At 41.0% G+C, this 20,150-nt stretch overlaps 1 protein-coding gene across 1 annotated transcript; it reads right to left on the bottom strand.

Moving 5' to 3' along the window:
• Positions 1–594: 594 nt before the first annotated feature.
• On the bottom strand, positions 595–19,592 carry pdzd7a (PDZ domain containing 7a). The gene is made up of 15 exons (XM_067610156.1): positions 17,229–19,592; positions 16,340–16,477; positions 16,016–16,190; positions 15,448–15,624; positions 14,589–14,736; positions 12,636–12,696; positions 11,406–11,948; positions 9,599–9,754; positions 8,931–9,103; positions 8,207–8,298; positions 8,020–8,111; positions 7,841–7,909; positions 5,975–6,646; positions 5,554–5,654; positions 595–2,119 (listed from the first exon to the last, which is right to left on the bottom strand). The coding sequence occupies exons 1-15, from the start codon at positions 17,419–17,421 to the stop codon at positions 1,952–1,954; spliced, it is 2,958 nt and encodes a 985-aa protein (XP_067466257.1). The 5' UTR covers positions 17,422–19,592; the 3' UTR covers positions 595–1,951.
• Between the last annotated feature and the right edge of the window lie 558 nt (positions 19,593–20,150).

The raw sequence follows: 20,150 nt of genomic DNA, 5'->3' as shown, positions 1-20,150 counted from the left end.
GTCATTAGTTTGTAATTGCATGAAACAGGTCACTTCTGAGTGACTTCTTCATTAAGTTAAGGTGAAGTGTTTCGTTTCCTATTCTTGGAAATTTAACTGAACCCCTCTGAGAAATCGATTTGATTTGATCAGTCTATATTTTGCATGACATTACCACATTCACTGTGGTTTGAGAGATTTTGTAGAGTATTAAAAGTCTGAACTGTGCATAAATTGTTAACGTAAAGCCATGGTGAGTGACTCCGAATGGAACAAGTTGGGCTTGTCCCACCATAATCACTTTATTAACCAGACCTAGACTGTTACTTACTCACCACCGATGCAGCACAGGTACAGATTAACAACAAGCACAGGTGTTGCAAACCAAACTAACTCCCTCACTGAAAAGTACTGTGTGCATCCTGGACTTCCTTTTTTTTTTCTTTCCATATCTCAGTTCTCTTCATTGTTGCATAACCGTTTTCTGTGTAAATATGTAAAACACTAAATAGTATAACAGAGTGACATTGTCTTTTATTTAGACAAAATATCTATTTCAAATGTAGCCACTGTGACTAGACCAAAGCAACGTAACATATGTCTTTTTTTGTGGCATTTTTCTCATCCTTTTTGTGTGCTTTTTTTTTTTTTTTTTTTTTTACGTTTGCTTACGTTGTGTCTTCATTCATTCATAAAGTATGTAGTTGTCCATGTATATTTTTATGTGTACATTTCTTGTACAAATGACTGTGTTTTTAATTAAAGAACAAGTTGTCACACCTTAAAATGACTGTTGTTTTAATTGCTTTTTCACATCAAGGGTGAGCCGAATATGAACATTTATTGTCAAATATTTGAAGTATTTTATAATAACTCAAATGCATAGACACACTCAGTTTCATCTTTAAATTTAATTGCATGTCAACATTTCACCTTCAGCTTTTCTAGCACTTATTAAAACCCAAGTCTGTGTAACATTTTATCAATGTTTTTCCAAGTGGCTGTCTGCTGAAGTAAGGCACTATGCACACTATATTCCAGTTACCTTGCTGCCCGTATCTCCTCTACCCTACTGTGATTTAAACTGTGCCATTGGCCTCCATGTCCCGCATTTCTCATTGACATGTTTTTCCAACCCCTCCACATGTCTGCATAAGCTCAGTCCACAGCGTGGTGTAATTAAGCCTCTAAAGTGGCGGATTGCTCCAGAGCACAAGCACTTCTGCCAGAAAAATACAGCACAAAAATACTGAGCAGCAATTTGTAATAATCCCCCCCAGACATCCACTAAACCCAAACTATCAGTTTTGACATAATACAGGGCTTTAATCTGGGTATAAATCTATAAATCTCATAACGCAGGCTGGGGTAATCTCCCTCTGGCAGGCCTGCAGGGCTGGTGGACTGAGATGCTCCAACTTAAAAGTACAGACCACTGGCTCCACAATCAGACATTGTTCAGAGGTCATGGCAAGGTTGCCACGTGTTAAACAGTGGCACAATTTCAACCAAGGAGGAGGTCATGAACGACATGATCTTATCATAAAAGACATACAGTATTACTTACTTTTTGTCCAGTTAAGTTGCCATGTATGCATTTAATAAAACGATTGCTAAAAACACTAAGAATGTTATAAAAGTTGTACATTTGCAACATTTCTACTTCAACGTAGTATATTACATTTTTATCATAGCAAAAGTGATTTATAACAATCTTCATTCGGCTGAGAGTAAAAACCTGCTTCATTTTGTTCACCTTTCTCTCTGACACATTTCCTGGTACTTCTCGTCACAACCTCTGCCTTTCATTCAGGATTAATGCTATTGCGTATCCATTCCTTTTCACTATGACCGCAGCTCCACCTGTCTCATAGTTCCTCTTTTGGAGTGTAGTTTATTCACACCTGCAGGACTTGCAGGTTTTGGCGTCCTTCACGCCTGAGTTGCAGTCTTGCTGTGAGGCACACAGAGGTTAGTCAGCAGGTCTCCTGGGGCTGATTGGGACCCAAGGGACCTTGACCACAAAAACCATCGGGTCTTTGGCCTTGTTGCTGAACGCACGGCGAATTACGTCCACAGCGTGCTGATGAGTCACCCCCTGCAGACTCTCGCCATCCACAGACAGCAGCTCGTAGCCTGCCTGTAAGGATGCAAACACAGGTAAAAGGGTAAATTCAACATGTGAAACTTTATGCAAACACAGAATAATTTAGTTTCATTCATATTTCAGGATTAAATGAATTTGTATGTTTTTCTCCTACTCCGTATCTCTTTTTCTGTTAGCGCAACATTACAGACAGTTTCCATAAATCTGCAGTGATTGTGTACTATAGCGGGAACCTGATTTATGCCAGAGAGAATTGGGGCTCTCCCATTACTTTAATGTATTCACACTGAAGGCCGTCACTAGTGCACATATAAAGCTTTCCCTTCAGCACAAAGTTGTTAAAAAAAGAACATACACTGAGACAACCACATACACACACACACACACACACACACACACACATAGAATCGGGATCATTTGCTTTCTGTTTCCTGCAGGATGCGAGCAGAGTGTGGCAAATCTTTGGAGCCACGAGGAGAGGAACTTCCTCTGATGTCATGAGCATTTGCCGAGGATGCACCTGCCTAATGCGCTCATCCAGAGTGAAGGTTAGAAACACAAAACACGCACACACGCAAGGCCAGTGGCCATTGTTGTACCTCCACCAATCATGTCTTTTTCCCTTTCCCTTTTCCTTTTTAGTCATTAGACACAAATAGATTAATTTTCCCTTCATTTTGAACCAGCCAACTCTATCAATTCTGTCAAGGAATGGAGAAAACATATTTGAGTATAGGAGGAGGTTTGTCCTGATAGCTTCTGTCATGGCTCATCAGACCAGTGTGGCCTTCACCAATAGCCCTATAGCCTTTCGTGAGAACAGCATCAAAAGATTTAGATCCATTTAACCAAAGAGGAGATTAAAAAGTGCTTTTTCATTTTTGAAAAGTAATTTATTTGAATTAAATAGATCACAATCTAAGCTTCCCCATCCTCTTTATGGACATTTATGGAGCGCATTTATGAGGTTTCCTCTTTTTTAGCCAATGGGCATCATGATCCAAAAATAACATGGCCTGTAAAATGACTACAGCCTGCATGAAAGCATGACTGAATCGTTCATAATGTGGTTTATCAGCCCATTACAAATAAAGTCAACCTAAGGAGAGTTTTTAGCTAAGGAGAGGAGAAGTATTGGCTCTCTGTGTTACTATAAATTATGACCCATATCAGCATATACAAGTAGATACATCCAAACACACAAACAGTGGTGCATCTTATTTTAGATGCAAAAACTAGCAAAGCTGATATCTTTGTTTTAATTTGCTCAGGTTTTGAGATGTCTATCTCTTAAACATTTTAAATACATTGGAAGTGAATGAAATACTTTGTGGTGTTCACAGAATTGAGAGTCTGCAGCAATGCTAGCAGCTCTGTGAGGCATAGTACTCAAACTGTTGGAGTGTTGCTTTGAGCTAAATGCTAACATCAGCATTCATTCATGTTTACCATGTTAGTTTACTGTGTTAGCATGGTAATATTTGTTATTTAGCGCTTAATACAAAGTAAAGCTGAGGCTGATGGGAATGTCATAGTTTTGCATTTGGTCATAAAACAAAGTAATAACTAAACTAAAATTTTGACCTGATGATGACATTAGATGAAAAATTAAAGGATCACCACAGTTACAGTTCATCCTAGGCAGGACATAAATGTGTGCACAAAATTTGATGGCAATTTATCTAATAGTTGTTAGGATGTTTCAATCAAAGCCATATATGTCAACCTCATGATGGCTTTAAGTCAGGAGATCACCAAAATCAGTACGCTTCATCTTCTGGGAACTATGAATGTCAACAATCCCAACAAAATGTCATGGCAATTCATGAAGTAGTTGTTAATATATTTCAGTCTGGACCAAAGTGGTGGATAGACCGACTGACACACATTAGATAATGCCATTCTGCTAGCGTGGCTAAAAATTCAATAGTAAAATGTTTTCCCAGAATCATGGTCCTCGTTACTCTGGATAATCCACAGAGCACAATGTAGACAGTTTTCAGTTGTGAGTAGTTCCAACTGTTCACAGTGAAACAAAATGTTTGGTTTTTTGTCATTTGAGTGAACCAACCCTTTAACCACACACAGGCCTACAAATTGAAACGGGTTGGCCTAGTTAAATGCGGGCGCGAGACACACTCTTGTCCAGGTTTCCGCTGATAAAAGCAGGTGGCAGGAAAGGATGTGTTCACAAGCCCGCACATATACACACACAAAACAACATTCTTCACTGATTGTCTGTTATCATGTGAGTCTAAGGAGACAGGATGCATGTTAACACTGGGCCGCTCTGGCCTCACTTCCCTCTGCAGAGTAGGGAGGGGGGAGATAACTCTGAGCCAGGGAGCTGATAGGGGCGAGCTGACATGCCGTGTTTGTAAGGTGTGGGGAAGAGACAATAGATAGCAGTGTGGTGCTACAGGAGTAGCAACATATCTGTGTCTGAGGCTAACCAACAATTTCTCTGTCTTTATGGCCTAAATCTGTTTTTCCAGTCTCTTTTCCTTTGCCAGTTTCTGGATTTTACACACCCAATATCCTGCTTTATTTTCCATCTTTGCCATTCCCCTGAAGCTTCTGTTGCTCTCATATTGCCTGTAAATGTTGTGCCGTCTCTCATTTATCTTCTCTTTTATTCGAGGTTGGGTGCATATGTGCGTCATGTCAGGCATGCGTGTGTGAAAAGGAGCTACAAGAGGGAAGTTCTTCGAATTTGAAAGGTTGAGTAGATACTGGATCCCCCCGATGTTTGACACTCTAATCAGGCTTTGGACCTGAGTGAATGCTGTCAATTGATACCTACTTTTTTGGTCACACATGCAAATTGACCCACACAAACACAGGTTTAGATAAGTAACCTCTTATTGCAGCTATATGATCTGTTTCAGTTACAACTTTCTTTACACACGCATTTCTTTTCAAGCATCTTAATCCAAGTGTTGTTTAGCCGCTGTAACTTTGACTCTAGGAGCTTAAAGAATTAACCTGTGGTTGACGGTAGTGAATGAGTGTGTGTATCATCTGTGTTTAAGTGAGCCAGGCCGAGACCACGGACGACTGTTAAGTCACTATGCAGGCAATATATTACCAATACATTAGCAGACCAGCACCCGTGTACCTCATCAATAATTAATGGGCTACTTGAGCTGGCTCCCCACTCATCCCCTCTCCACTCCTCATTGCACATCTTCACCCTCTCCTTCATAGACACACTACTTATAACAAAAACAACTCATAACCACCGCACAGAGGTCTGACAGGCACTCAACACACTACAACCAGGATGGATAGCTAATGTGCTCTCAAATCAGGGTGTTATTTCTGGTGAAAGGACATAATTATGTTCATCACCTTCACTCTGATGTTTCTTCAAGACAAAGAATCACAATTTTTCATATTTTTTTAGCTAATTGAAACCCATTTTTGTAAAATGTTAAGGTGTTTCTCCCTGTTTCTGTTTTGCTCACCTTCAGAGCCTCATTTGTTGATGCAGCTCCTCCAGGGAAGATCTTCTCGATCTTTATCATGGGCTGGACTCGAGACTCCATACCTCCAGAGATACTAATACCTGTAAACAAACAAGGAAATCATATAAAATGAGGGATTTACTAACAGCAATAGATTTCTGTATTCAAACTAGTCTTAAACTACAGTGGATATACTCTATCTGGTCATTCTGAGCTATCTTTACAACATTTAACTCTTTCAGAGCCTTTCAGTGTGGTAGTAAGTAATGCCCTGACCTCTACTGGTGATGTAATGAATATGGGAGGCTGAAAACATTAAACAGAAATGCTCACTGATACAACTATAACAATCCTGAATATGCATACAGTTAAAACTTAGATAAAAATGCGAAATACACACATCATTCTGTATTGTACTCACCCAGTGACTGCTTGGCTTTGGAGATGGTCAAAGTGGTGATTTCATAGCCCTCTGGTGGCAGAGTTGCTGTTCTTTTCACACCGTGACCATTTTGTGAATGTCCATTTACCGGCTGACTGCTCCCTCTACTTGTGGAGGGGCTCTTCTCTCTCGGGGGCTCAAATACATCAGCCAGAGGGGTTCTTGCTCGCCTCTGTGAAGGAACCCGTACGCTGACTTCTGTGTAGCCCTCTTGCCTAATCCATCTGCCATCGACACTCTCAGGACTCACCTCCCTCCTCGGTCTCCCACGTCCGTTCCTCACAGGTGACCTCCCTTGTTCAGGAGTCACATCTCCTCGGTCAGACACAGACAACAAGGAGATCTCGTCATACCGCGACACCCCGTTCTCTCTCCTGTTCAGGGAGCGATTGTGTTGGCGCCCACGTTGGGTGCTCTGTGGGGATTCTGTGAGAAGGAAGCTGTGGGTGGGTGAGGGGCTCAAGGAGCGGGAGCGCACAGTGGAGGAGGCGTAGCTGTCCACAGGTACATCCAGAAGGGGGGTGAAGGCACGGGATGGAGGCAGATGGCCTGACTGTTGGCCGGACAAACGCAGTCTCTCCAACTCCTCAATCAACTGACGCTCCCTCATTGTGTCCTGAACCGGCTGCAGGAGGAATCCACCCCTGTAGTCTGGAAACACACAAAAACATGTGAAGTTCAGATTTAACCTCACAGGCTCTAGACTGCAGACAATGAAATTTGTAGAACGTCTGTTAGATAAACGAAAAAAGTTATGAGAAGGTCATCAAGGCAGCAGGTCAGTGTGAGCTAAGATACTGAGAGTAAAACAAACTCAATTTGGTCAATTTGAGAGAGAGTGCTAGAGTTACCCTTTAGCATTGTCATCAAAGTTGCAATTTTCTACACACATATATATTACAAAGAGTTTTACTTCCTAAGCTAGGTCTTTCACTTCAAAATGTAAACAACATAGAACCTATAAGAATTAAATACTAACATCAGGACAATGTTGTTCATGCAAGGATCTCAATGACGTCCTTTGAACAACAAACAGTGGGTTTTACACCAGACTTGTATTTTATTTTAATATTTGGAAAGGATATAAAAGGATAGACAATAATAAGCCTATTAAAACACTTTGAGATGTCACTGACAGCTTATATTTACAATTTCTTTGTAAAACTAACATATCCAGTGGAGCTGTTTCAGGTCAGAGACTCAGATGTCAAACCTACTAAATGGGACAAAAAATGCCCGCCATTCATAACTTGCATCTCTTGAAATGTAAGGTCAGCCACCTAAAACTTTCAAAATACTGACATCTCAGTGATGCCTTGTCAGCTTCCTTCAGGTTTCTTAGAAAGTGAGAAGTCTGTAGTCAGTCTAAAGTGAGACCGTATTGTCTCAATGGCTCTTGAATGTGGAAAACGCTCAGAGCATCTTTGTATTGTTGAAGTGTCACACTGGCCAACCGGGCATGTCTCAGTCTTTTCTGTAGGCCGCAGAGACGTAATACAAGCCTAAGCTTCAGCACAGGCACAGGAAACCTGAGATATCTTGTGCTTGTAATGCGTGTGTGTGTAAGTGTGTGTGTAAGTGTGTTTTTATGAGGTTTGGAGGTGGATATGTGTGTATGGAATGCCAGGATCAGGATAGGATGTGCAGGTATGAAACAGATGTGAGATTGGGCAAGTAAGGAGGGAGGAAAAGTAAGAGAGGGAGATGTAGGAGACAAAAAGACCCTTGTTTATCTGATACTCCTCTGGGATGAGAGAGAGTCCACCAGCCAGAGAGAGAGAGAGAGAGAAAAGAGGTGAGGTTCAGGACGAGAAAGAGTCAGAGTCAGAGGAAGAGTCCATGTACCTGGGATCGGAGTTATGAGGTGGCGTCGAGGGGTTCCACTGCGAGGAGAGCGCAGAGCTGGAGAACGCACTAAAAGAAAGAAATAAATACATAATACAATGAAAGATCTGTAATTTGTAATCTAACCTTATTTTTCTAACTCCTACATCTTTTATGTTAAGCTATATTCCTCTTCTCACCTGAGCGACTTTTCAGAATATCGTATGCCTCCAGCTCAAAGGGCATGACCATGCTGTCAAAACGACCCAACTCCGTCGTAGGTATCAGCATTCTGCAGCAGATATGATCAGTCAGATTTACTCACATACATATGAACATCAAATATATACGTATACATGTACATATTCTGCGTATACTCTATCTTACCTTATTTCTCTGAGAAGTAGCAGCTTTTCTGGACGGTCCAAGATTGCCAAAAGGGGGCGCACTAAATCCTCGATCACATTGTCGGACAAAAACTGAGGGACGGATTAGGTTGGTGAACAAAATAGAGGAGAAGAAGAAGAACCATGTAGTTTAATTATCTCCATACATACAGCTTTCCATCAGATTGTTTTCAGGTCATCAATCTTGGATTAGTTGCACCTTGAAATAACTTCACTAGTGTACATCATTGGGAGCTGGGTTGTCTTCTGATATAAAGTGTTACGTACATGTACATAACAGTTAATATTCACTTTCCCAAGAACACTGCAATCCTCCAGTTTTCAGTCTTTGGTGGTGAATTACTGTATTAACAGGAAAGTTACACCGCGCTCAGAGTAAGCTCAATATCTTAAGCAGTGATGGCAAAGGGCCGACTGAAGAGCTGATCCCCTGAAATTGGCCGACGAGCATGAGAGGGGCCGAGAGAGACAAGGGGATCAGATGGTGGCTGATATTTGATCCTAATCATAAATGACAGGCCAAATCTGTCTTTTGTCTCAGCCGCTGCCAGACACATCTATCACTAAGGGACACTCAGCATCACAGGGAACGATACTGCACACTTAAGCCTTCAAGTAGCTGATCTTCATTCACTGGGTGGAAAAAAAACACAGTTGAGCCCCTGCAAGGTGTCAGAGGAGGTAATTTCAGATCAAGAACTCACCCGCCAACAGTGTCTCATCACAGCGGCCACCTCATCCTGGCTGAGCAGCTTCTTTGCCATGTCTTCCACGTGCTGCAGGGTATCAGGTCGGTGCTGCAGGCTTCCGTCTTTAACTCCTGCACGGGATTCTCTGGGGGAGGTCAAGAGCTGGAAGGAACGACCCCTGTCCTTATCTGAGGAAATAAAATGAAAACTGGAATAAACAAGACGTAAACAAGAAAATCTACAGATGGCATGAGATACTTTCACATATTTCCACTGCAAATCAACTAGTTGAAGAATTTTCTTGAATTAACTGTCATAACTTGATACCAATAGTCACTAATTGTCAAATCAAATGAAATTACATTACATACAAGTAAACCTTGCTTATCTTATTGGCATATTTTTGACCACTTTATCTTAAATTTAATTACATTTAAAGATTCAATAGATGCAAGGCTACATTATTAGCTACAATGGTCATTTTTTTGCAGCATGTGTCAAAGACAGTGCCATGTGGTTTTAAAAGGTTTGCAATTTGCTTAACCAATTTCCAGATCTCTGAATCACTGCCCACATATCAGATTTGTTCAGCAATTCAAATACAAAGAATTAAGCTAAATTATAGGTTATATTTTTGCTTTGTGGGATGCAGAATATGTGCCGAGGAAGAAAACATCCCTCACCTCTGTCAGCATGGTGGGACGGTGACTTGGAGCGACTCTTCTCTTTACGGTCTTTTTTAAATAGCAGGTTAACAAGGGTTTTGGAGCGCTGCAGGCCGGATTTACCCTCTTTTGTGCTCTTCTCCTTCTGTTGTTTCTTCTTCTTCTGCCTGTCTTCTAAAGGGGGAAACAAAGAAATGGTATGCAATGCTCAGTACCTCTAAATGAACGGTGTAGTAGTCTGTGCAGATAAATTTTTCCAATGATACTGTGAAATATGACTGATTGAGACATTGTGTGTAAAATCCGCACAAACTATCACCTGCTAAATTAGGTAAACAAATACAAAGAAGTAATTCAACTAAACTAACTTAACTATATGCCATCTTTGCTGCAGATATATCTTGTTTTTATCAAAACTTTCCATAAGAGGTGTTGAACCATAGCAAGAACATTGTTCATATCTGTGTATGGTGTTGAAAACCTAATTCATTAGGTTTTGTACTGCTTATTGCTTAACTGTTAGCCAATAATGCTAGGTGATACACACTCTCCGCTATGAGCACAGACTGTTCATTTCTCTTCCAGTCAGCTTCTCTGTTCACTGCAGTAAATCTGCCACTGTGGAAATCAACACAGTAATACTGATGAATTGCAGCTACACGAACCTGAACACACCCCCATCTATTGAGAGCACTACAGTGAAGTGCTCTGGCTTACATAACAAATGTCCAATCGGCCCTGGGCTTTGCCCCACGCCCCCGCCAGGTCCTGGATGTATGAATGAGTTGGATAAATTGAAAAGGAAAGGCTAATAACTCAACAGCCCCGCCAAGGCTTCGATGGATATTTCTCCATATGCTTGTTCTTATTCATTTCTCACAGAGGTACAACAAGTGAGACCAAAGGGCAGTGATTAATCATGAGTCTGTGTTAACTTTGTGCTTTTGGATAAATTCTGTCTGGAGCCGTGTAGAGTCTGGATGTTCTTGTTTATCTCCTGGAGTGATAGAAGAATGAGGGGTCATTAAACTGATTGATACCCTACAGAAAGACCTCTGGAAAGTCTGAGAGAGGATCTTCAGACACAGTGAATGCAGGTACTGTCACCAATATCAGCTTAAGAATTGAACCTGATTGAGCTTCATTGTGGCCATGATTCTTAGTGTGCCGTGATGCCAGAAAGGTTGATTTCTCAAAGGAGATGGATGATACTGCCAATACAAGCAACAACAACAATACAGGGGATAGCCCGACCAATACAGACTCTCTGAGGCTGATATATGAGAGTACAAAACATCTGACATTGATATACTGGCCAATTTTCATCATCATTTTTATGGAATATCTCAACAACATTGGATGGATTGCCATGGAATTTTGACAAACATTCATAGTCCCCAGAGAGTAAATCTAAATGACTTTGGAGACGCCCTGACTTCCTCTAGTGCCACCAATAGGTTGAAATTTGTGGTTCAGAGAGAACTGTTGTATAGATTAATGTGCAGTTTGTTGCAGACATTCATGGTTGTTGTGAACTTTGGTGATCCTCTGACTTATCTGATGCCATTTTACAGTTGAAAAATTAACTTGTCAGAGCTCTCAGAAAAACTATGCAATGGAGATACTGTTTCTAAATGACCTCAAACATATATTTCTGTATTGCAAATTACTGTTGCTTATTGGCCAATATATATACACACAATACTGATATATCTGCAATAATCTAATATCAGCCCTGCCAATTTATCAGTGCACCTCTAATACAGAGGACTTTTCCAGAACTGCTTCACTCTGCTTACAATCCCAGTGAGCCTGCAGGTCTCACCTGACACAGTGATATGGCTCTGGGAACGTCTGATTGGCTTCCGCGGTCTGCTCAGGGCCATCAACGCCGCCGTCTTAGGTGAGTGTTTCACTACTTCCTGGTCCCCTGATGACAGCGTCCTCATCCGTCCCTGCCCACCGTCCCCAGCCTCACCGTCCCCAGCTCCACGCATGTCCCTCGGCCCTTCCCCTTTCCCGCGTATGAGTGTGTCTTTCAGCAGCACTGTGGCACCTACAGTCCGACTGGTTTCTGGGGTGACCAGCCTATCAGGGTACGAGACATCTGGCGAGCGGTGTTCCAGGTAGTTTGGAGGGTGGGGGTCAGTCTGTATGGCAGTGTCAGCAGTTCTTTCTGCGCTGCTTGAACGTCGGGAGCGCTCCTCTGTGGAGATGGCGACATCTACCATCTCAGAGCCAAAGACAGGAGGGAAAAGGACCTGGGAGAGACCACTGAGGGAGCTGAGAGGGGTGCCGGAGGACAACGAGGAGGCAGAGGAGTTAGATTCTGAACCCTGGGAGGATGGTGCAGGGCCTCCATTGGCCACTGTTGAAAAAAAAAAACTTAATTACAATGAAGGAAGGGAGCTTAGTGAGTATTCAGAATATTATTGTTTTCAATTTAAAACATCAAAAGCGATACCTTATGAAACTAACCAGTTTCATTTACATACAACACACAACACAAAATCTGCAAAGTTACATAGTGAATAAGATTTGCTAAGGACATTTAATTCCCTTATTTCACACAGTCTGCTTTGTTTGGATCAAAACCTGTCTGACCTCATGTACTGTTAATCCTCTAAGATGTTGGGAGACAAAATGACTCCGCATCTTGTGCATCTTTGTAAAATAAACACCCAGAGACCCAGATGTCAGGTCATGTTGTGTTCCAGATGACTGAGCTGCCTTTGAGTACACCGAATTAATCCCTGGATTTTATCAGAGCTACTCATATCAAACTGAAAAACAGGGAATTTGTGAAGAAAATGTATGACAGGGTTTTAGTATAAGCAGGCTACATGTAACCAATGTTCTACTTTGTTTGGTAAGATTTCCGAGTAGAATCCAACATGTGGCTTTGCAAACAAAAATGAGAATGAAAAACTCCAGGTCACATCTTCATTATTTCGTTCTGCAATTTTTATTACACTGCAAGTGCTGCCTTCCTCAGTATCTCTAGCTTGGAAAATAATATTTTGTGAGAAACACTCTTTTGGGGTAGTCAACGTACATTTTTTGAGCCAACCATATTCTGCCACCATCTCCTTGTATGCAGGGTATCTTCCAGCTTCCTGTTGTACAAAAAAATGAAATATTTAGCAAGAACATGAGACAGTCAACCTAATCATACAGGAAAACTACAAACTACAAATGTGTCTGATGCTTATGAAGTAGAATCTTTTCCATCAGTTAACCAACTCTAGGCCCATGGTTCCCCAAATGGGTGCCACAAGTTTTGCTCATTTACTTTGTGTTACCGTTCATTTATATGTTGTAGGTTTTGGCTACAAAAATCTGCTCAGAGGTTCCTAAAATGGGTGCTGCTGGGTTGCCTTGAGGATGGCCTTGAATTTGTTCATTTAATTTTTTCTTACTGTTAATTTTTTCTTTATTTTTTGCATTGTAGGTTTGGGCTACTTGTAGGACGTCTCCAATTCTGGACAACTTAGCCCAAATCTGCTGAGTTCATTTTTTGAGCGACTGAGAATAGGCCTGTATTATTTCACTTAACAGGGTACTCCAGTGATTTAATAATATACTTTCATGAAGTAGGGGGCTTGTGAGGGGCTTGTTATTTCATACATGTCACATACTTTATGTTACAACAATGTTATTTGTGTTATTAGTGGGCATGATATATCACTGAGAGTGGGTGCTGTGATATAAAAGAGCTTGGGAAACACTGCTTTTGCCAGTGTTTCTTATAAGGAATGAGTCATTTTGTGTCAAGAATTAGTGTTCAATATCCTCTCAAGTCTATTTTAAGGAATTGTCTCATCTGTCTAAGCTGTGTAGCAGCTTAAGTTCAAAGAAAAGACACTTGAGGATACATCTAAGATTTTCCACAAAAGCTTTAGATGCCCAGATGTGAGAGAGTTTAGTAACTGAATGCTGGCTCCACCATGTGTGATTTTGATCTATAAATGGGTCTAATACAGCAGAGAAGCAGCACATAAAATTAGGCTTTCTGTTGATTATAACCTGATCCCTGACTGCCTTTGAATAATGAAAATCGTCCCTGGCTGTTTTTCACACGTGGAACCTGAGATCAGAGGAGTAAAATGAGCACACGGCAATGTTAGCGAGCAGAGATAGCGTACATACACACACTCAAACACACCGAGCAACACACATTTGCCCGTTCCTACACACAAACATACACACAATTCCTTCATCTAAAAATGACACAGGTTAAAGCAGCATGGCCTTGCACACATGCATGCACACACAGACACATAAAAGGATTTCAAGGGCTGTAAGCCAGCTGTCTGTTGTGCTGCGCAGGCTCGTGCTGTCCACTCCTGAGAAGAGCTGGTGTTGTTTAACACGCTGTAACATTTATTATTGTGTCACAGCACTTAGAGCACCCAATCAATTGTTATGTTTAAACCAGAGGAAATGATTAACACTGACATACAACACTGCCCCACAGTTGTGTAAAACAGGACACATTTTTGAAGTCAGACTTAAACCTGTATTAACTGATTTTTTGGGTCTAACAAGCTGTAAACACTGACGTATTATTATAATGTAAAGTTGATGTGGCTAACGTGTAAGCAGGCAGTTGCTTATTTACACATTTAGCTGTCATGGAGCGACATTAGCATTCATGTGGAGTCATATTTCTGTACCCCAGATGAATGTAAATCCAATATTCACTCTCCTTTCAGCTCTGGTTTGGTTTCCACCAACACCTTAGGGGAAATATTTAGCTTTTTAGCTGCTAAATGCTCCGCTATGTTCACCAGCTAGTTGCTAACTCAAACAGGTTTGATGAGACTGAACTAACACAGTAAAGTTGTTGGCCGTAAAAACAAAACAATGAGCTGAAAGATGCTAAAACGTTCTGTAGAGCTAAGGGGAACTGCAGAGTAAGGTCATGTGACCTCTTTCACATTACACATAATCATCTGATCCAGTGTTAATATAGAAATATGAATTAGTGAAGCTTTAAGTCTCTAACCCTTATGGTCAACATGACATGGGTGTGGCTCTTCAGGACCTCAACTGCATTGCTGTGCGTGATGTCATCAAAGCTGACCCCGTTGGCTGCAAGGATCTGATCCCCCATTTTGATACCGTGCAGCTCTGCAAGCCCACCTGGGTCCAACCTGAAGAGAAAACGCACACACACGCACACACAGGAGAGAAATAAAGATGTATAAAATCTGAATCAAAAATCAAAATAAGTACATTTCCTTAAGATATTTGACTCTTGAAAGGTAAACTGTAGGATTTTACTTTATAAGGCTATACCTGACTTTTTATATCAATTAATACTTTTATTTCATCTCGTATGGTTAGTATGGTATGTTCAAGTATTTTTTAGATGTATTAGATGTACTTACATGTATGTTTTAGTCTCACTATGTATTAGTTGCGTATGTTGTGTTAAATGTTATCTTGTTTGTCTTGTTCAGACTACAAGCTCACCAAAGCAGTTTGGACTCTTCTTGTATGGCAGTGAAGTCAACACACACACACACACACACACACACACACACACACAACCCTCTACTAGGAGACTGGTGGCTTTGAACTAAGGCAAAAACAGAAGAAATGAACTACAAATAGTTTGTGATTTAATATCTAATTCCTGTGGGAAAATTCTGTTCTCATTTCCCCTCTCTTCCTCTTGCTCAAGGACACTTCAGCAGGGTGGGGCTGAACCTGAGCTCCACCACTTGAAAGTCTGTCTTGTTACACCCTGCACCACCCGGCTGAATTTATAAGAATTTAATTCTGTTTATTGGATGCTGATGGACACTTCTAGTGTAAAAAAGCATTGGCTGAATGTGTTTTGCACCAGATTTCGTGCATACTTGGAGACATAAATTCCCAGTCCGAACTCTTTGCCTCCTCTGATGTTGAAGCCCAAACAGTAGTCATCTGATGTGGTGAAGAGATGTACGATCCTGCGGAGAGCGCTGTCTGAACTGGCCTCTGATGGCGTGTGACCGCTCTCCTCCACCACCATCCGCCGGTGAATCAGATCCACCCTACACACACACATATGCACAAGGGGATGTGTACACACACACACACACGCATGAAAACACTCACATACACTGCTTTGCCTTTCTCTGCTGAGCTCAAGCCTGTCAGTATCGGTTAATATAGCAATAAAGGTCACAGCGGTAATCCATCCACTGCTGCCACATGAAACCAAGATACAGTATATCCCAAAAGAAAGATAGCCAGTGTGAGATACAGTCAAGTGACAAGACTACACAAAACAAGAGCCATGCAAAGGTCAGCACTGGTAATAACACGGTTGTAGTCTGTACTTTAAATAATAATATATCCAGAAAAGTATAACAGTCACAATATACAATTACTGTTTGGCAAAGTTAATAAATGAACTCTACTTAGCCTGCTGTTTGACCTCACCATGTGGTCTTCTCCTTGGAGTAGCGGATGCCGGGGATTTTGCCCACTCGTCTCACCACCATCCTCAGCCTGTTGTTGCCTGTCAGGACCTTCACAGCGCTGCTCATGGTGATGCTCTCCAGACTGACCCCGTTCACCTCCACCAGCTTATCGCCCACAGTCAGCCCAGCCTGCGCTGCAGACACAGTTGGAACTCAGCATGGTACAAAAGAGTAAATGTCACAATGAAACATAAGACCACATGCCCAGATTTACGCACTCTGAAGAAAAAATGTTTGCCATCAACGTGAGAAACACACACACACACACACACTTCCTCCTAACCTGCAGAGCTGTCATCCTCCACCTTGCTGACAAATACGCCGAGTCCATGTTCAGAGCCTCCGCGGACACTGAAGCCCAGACGCCCATCTGGACTCTTATCTACTGTCACTGTGTGAATGTCTTCACAGTCATCCCCACCTGCAACCACACATAACCAGGAAACACACCGACACGTACCGACCATAAACGTCTTTATAACCCCACAGTCAACTACAGACAATGATCTGAGTCCAAAACAGGATTGTGGCAGTTGTGAGAAACGTAGATATGAAGATAACAATAATAAATCTTTGAGTATTTATCAAGCTTTAGTCTTTATCCTGAGTAATTTATTGTACAACTATTTCCTATCTAGGTATTTATGAGATGTATGATGTGTATTCCTGTTTAATTATTTGGTACTGTACAGCATCAGCATTGTGTGTCCATGGCAAATTTCCCTCTGGGACAATAAAGTGTTATCTTACCTTAATTATTTACAGAAACTCAGTGTAAACAACAGAAATTAAACAGTATTTTCTATTCAAACTCATACTAACCAACATTCTGTGCTGATATTTAATACATTTGAGCATCTTCGTGGCCAAAAAAAACCTTAAACTTACATGTATATCATGTACTTTTGAAGGTTTTCAGATGTGTCGCTGACAAATTCATGCATACCTTTGGGGTATCTTCAGTATACTGGAGGATTGATTTGATAACCGATGCAATAATGATCAAATATATAAACAGTATCCATCAGCAGTGACTTTTAATTAAGTGACTGATACATCAGCAAGCCAAAATATCACTAAATATGGATTAATGACAGATTGTCCTGAATGTGCCTGTGAGACTGTGAAGGCATCACCATGGTAACAGAGGACATGTCATGTGCAAAACTCACCATCAACAGGTGCGTTGATCAGGATCACCCTGCCCATCGGTGAGGAGGATCTGCGTCTGTGGCGGTGCTGCTTCTTTAGCATGTAGCGTGTGGTGCTGTGGGACCCCTCTGTCTGGCCTCCATTGTTGAGGTGGGGGTGCCCCCCTCCATTTGTCATCTCCCTCCAGCCAGGGGAGTGAGAGGAACGAGCCATGCTACGTGTCTGGCAACTCTTCCTTTAGTCATCCAGGCAGGAGGAGATCTGGGGTCTGATGTCAGGATGGAAGACGTGCAGCCTAGGAGTTGGGGGACTAACTGGACTTTTTAGCACCTGCTGGTCCACACTGGATGATAAAATAGAGAAGCTGATCCGCTCTGAAGCAGGTAACTTACAAAGCTGTACACAACATCCCTAAAATTGAATGAAACTGGTTTCAAGTGAAATTATAAACTGATCCAAGATCCACAGGAGAAAATGTGATATAAAAATCTCCAACTTAGACTAAATCTGCACAGGTGAACGAACATACTGTGAAATTCTTTAAAAAGGATGTCAAAAAGTAGTCGTCCATGATTGACCTTTCCTTGAAGGTTAAAGAAGTTGGTATAATCCTTGAGTTCCCATAATTGTTGCTTCTGAATCCATCTCCACAGCCATGCTGCTGCTTGTTTCCTCCTTGCTTCAGCTGAGAGGCTGCGGGGCAGTCTGCGGAGCAATCAGCGATGCATGGTGATTCCCCTCGGGTCATGTTTAATTAAATGGATATCTGTTGTGAGAAGAATACGCTGTGATGAGTAATGTGGTCTGAGAAGTTCCAGCTGGGCTAATGAAACTCTCTCATTTTTTTTGATACAGTCGTGACCTACAAACTTGGATTAAAGGGTAGAATAAAAGAAGGGTAGAATAAAAAAAAGAAAATATAGAGGTGACGTTGTTGCCTTGAACTTCACGTGTTTTTCTATCAGTCAGCACCACGGACAGCGACTAAGAGACAATACACATAAACAAGTAGCCCATTAACAGTTGATTATCATGTGTCTATTAACGTTAACAAACAATTTAAACTTCAAACTACTTGTTGACAAAACACAGCCTAAATATGACTCCTGTCCTGTTGACACCTTGAGCCGTGTAACGTTACAAAACGGCTGTAAATCAATTGTTACAGCATGTCATCGCGTTTAAACTAAAGGGAACAAAGTGTGACAGCGTTACCTGCTGTGTCCATATTGCGCCGGATGAGCTCGGAGACGCATTGGATACCTCCGGAGTATTAGTGCTGCCTCATTTGTTCTCCAGGTGACCACTATTGTCTTAAGAGGGGTAAGCCTTTTACAAATCCCCTACTGCAGCTGTGCAGCCATTAGTGCTGGACAAGTGATGATTAAGTACACTAATTGCACTACAATTACAGTGACTAAGGTCTATTTCACCCGCTCCTCAGGTACCCCGTGTTATTAATGTGTTAATTAAGTCTGTATGTGTCAGTAAAACTGCAGAGAGGTGTAAGTCTGTCTGGAAAAACTGAGTCTTCTTGACTGCCTTCACCATGTCAGTGAGATAGGTAAACAACCCCACCCGGTGGCCAGAGGTGTCATATCCCCTATGTGCAGATTTGACTTAATCTCTAGGGATTTTATCATTCATATTAATAACAAAACAATATATTGCAGCTAAACAGGAACAGGAAACATTGACCTTGAAGAGGAGCTTATGCAGGAGCTTTGCTATATATATTTTTTCCATTTGTTGGTGTGGTTGAGTTGTTTAGGTCTATATATTGTTTTAAAAAAAAATATGACTTTATTTCTCAAAAATGATCAAAGTTGACATTTATCCCATTTTGAAGTAAAGTTATCATCCAGGGATCATCAAAGTTGTCGTTTTAAATCATTTTAATAAACATAATCATTATCGTTTTTGACATAGCCTATTTATTATCAAAATCAATGAACAGCAAAAACAGACATCAGCTTGAACAAAAGGCAGAGGAATTACGTATGAGAATATGTTTGAAAATAGATACAACCAACTAATAGACAACCAAACTAGACATGACATAAATAATAAAGAAAAATAAGCAATAAATTGATAAAATACTACAGAGACTTCGTAAGATTTTTTCTGCCCTTTTTAAAATAGTTACTGCTCTCAAAAGTCCATGTAGCCTATTGAAAAAAAAATCAAATAAAAGGCAAAGTTCATAGTACATTTAGACATTTAGACTACAATATATTTTAATTAATCGTGTCTGTTAGAATAGGAGGCATGTAGTCAAAATAAACAAGGGAATAAGTAGACTATTTGTTACTTAGCTGTATGCTGAGAGCAAATATCCTGAAATATTCCTCTAAATCTTTGATTTTGACTTATTCAGGATATGTAAATTACTTTTTCTGTACCGACTGACCACTGTTAGAATATCTTTAGAGGTATAAAACACCCTAGAGCTGCAGTCAGCTGTTTTTTAACCAATCACGTGTTGTCTGTCGCCCACGCCCAGGAGTTTCCAGCGACTCACGTCCTCCATAACAACCTTTCTCTTAAAAGACCCCGCCCCCTGTTCTTAAGTGACCCCGCCTCCCGTGTGTCTGTTCCATTCAAAGGCTTCCGAGAACATCGGATTTCCGGGAACCCAGTTATATGCGACTGATTTGACCGGGATCGACGTTAATAAGATATTAGACTGTGACTTTGATAGGAGAGTAACAACACAGACGACTAGTATTCATTACATTATGCTGCAGCAGAGTTAATCCTGAATCTTAACGATTTTTCCACATAATTTAGTTTAGCAGACGTTATTAGAGCTTATAATTTTACAATTTATCCGTTGTATATTTTTCATAAATGACCAATCCTAGCTGTTTGGTATATATGAATGACAGAAAATAATGTATAATTAATTCCTGACCTATTTATTTTGCCTGTCATTTTGCATG

The sequence above is a fragment of the Thunnus thynnus genome, chromosome 14 (assembly GCF_963924715.1).
Source record: "Thunnus thynnus chromosome 14, fThuThy2.1, whole genome shotgun sequence".
In the NCBI taxonomy this organism is placed as follows: Eukaryota; Metazoa; Chordata; class Actinopteri; order Scombriformes; family Scombridae; genus Thunnus; species Thunnus thynnus.
This window is presented reverse-complemented; position numbering and strand designations above follow the sequence as displayed.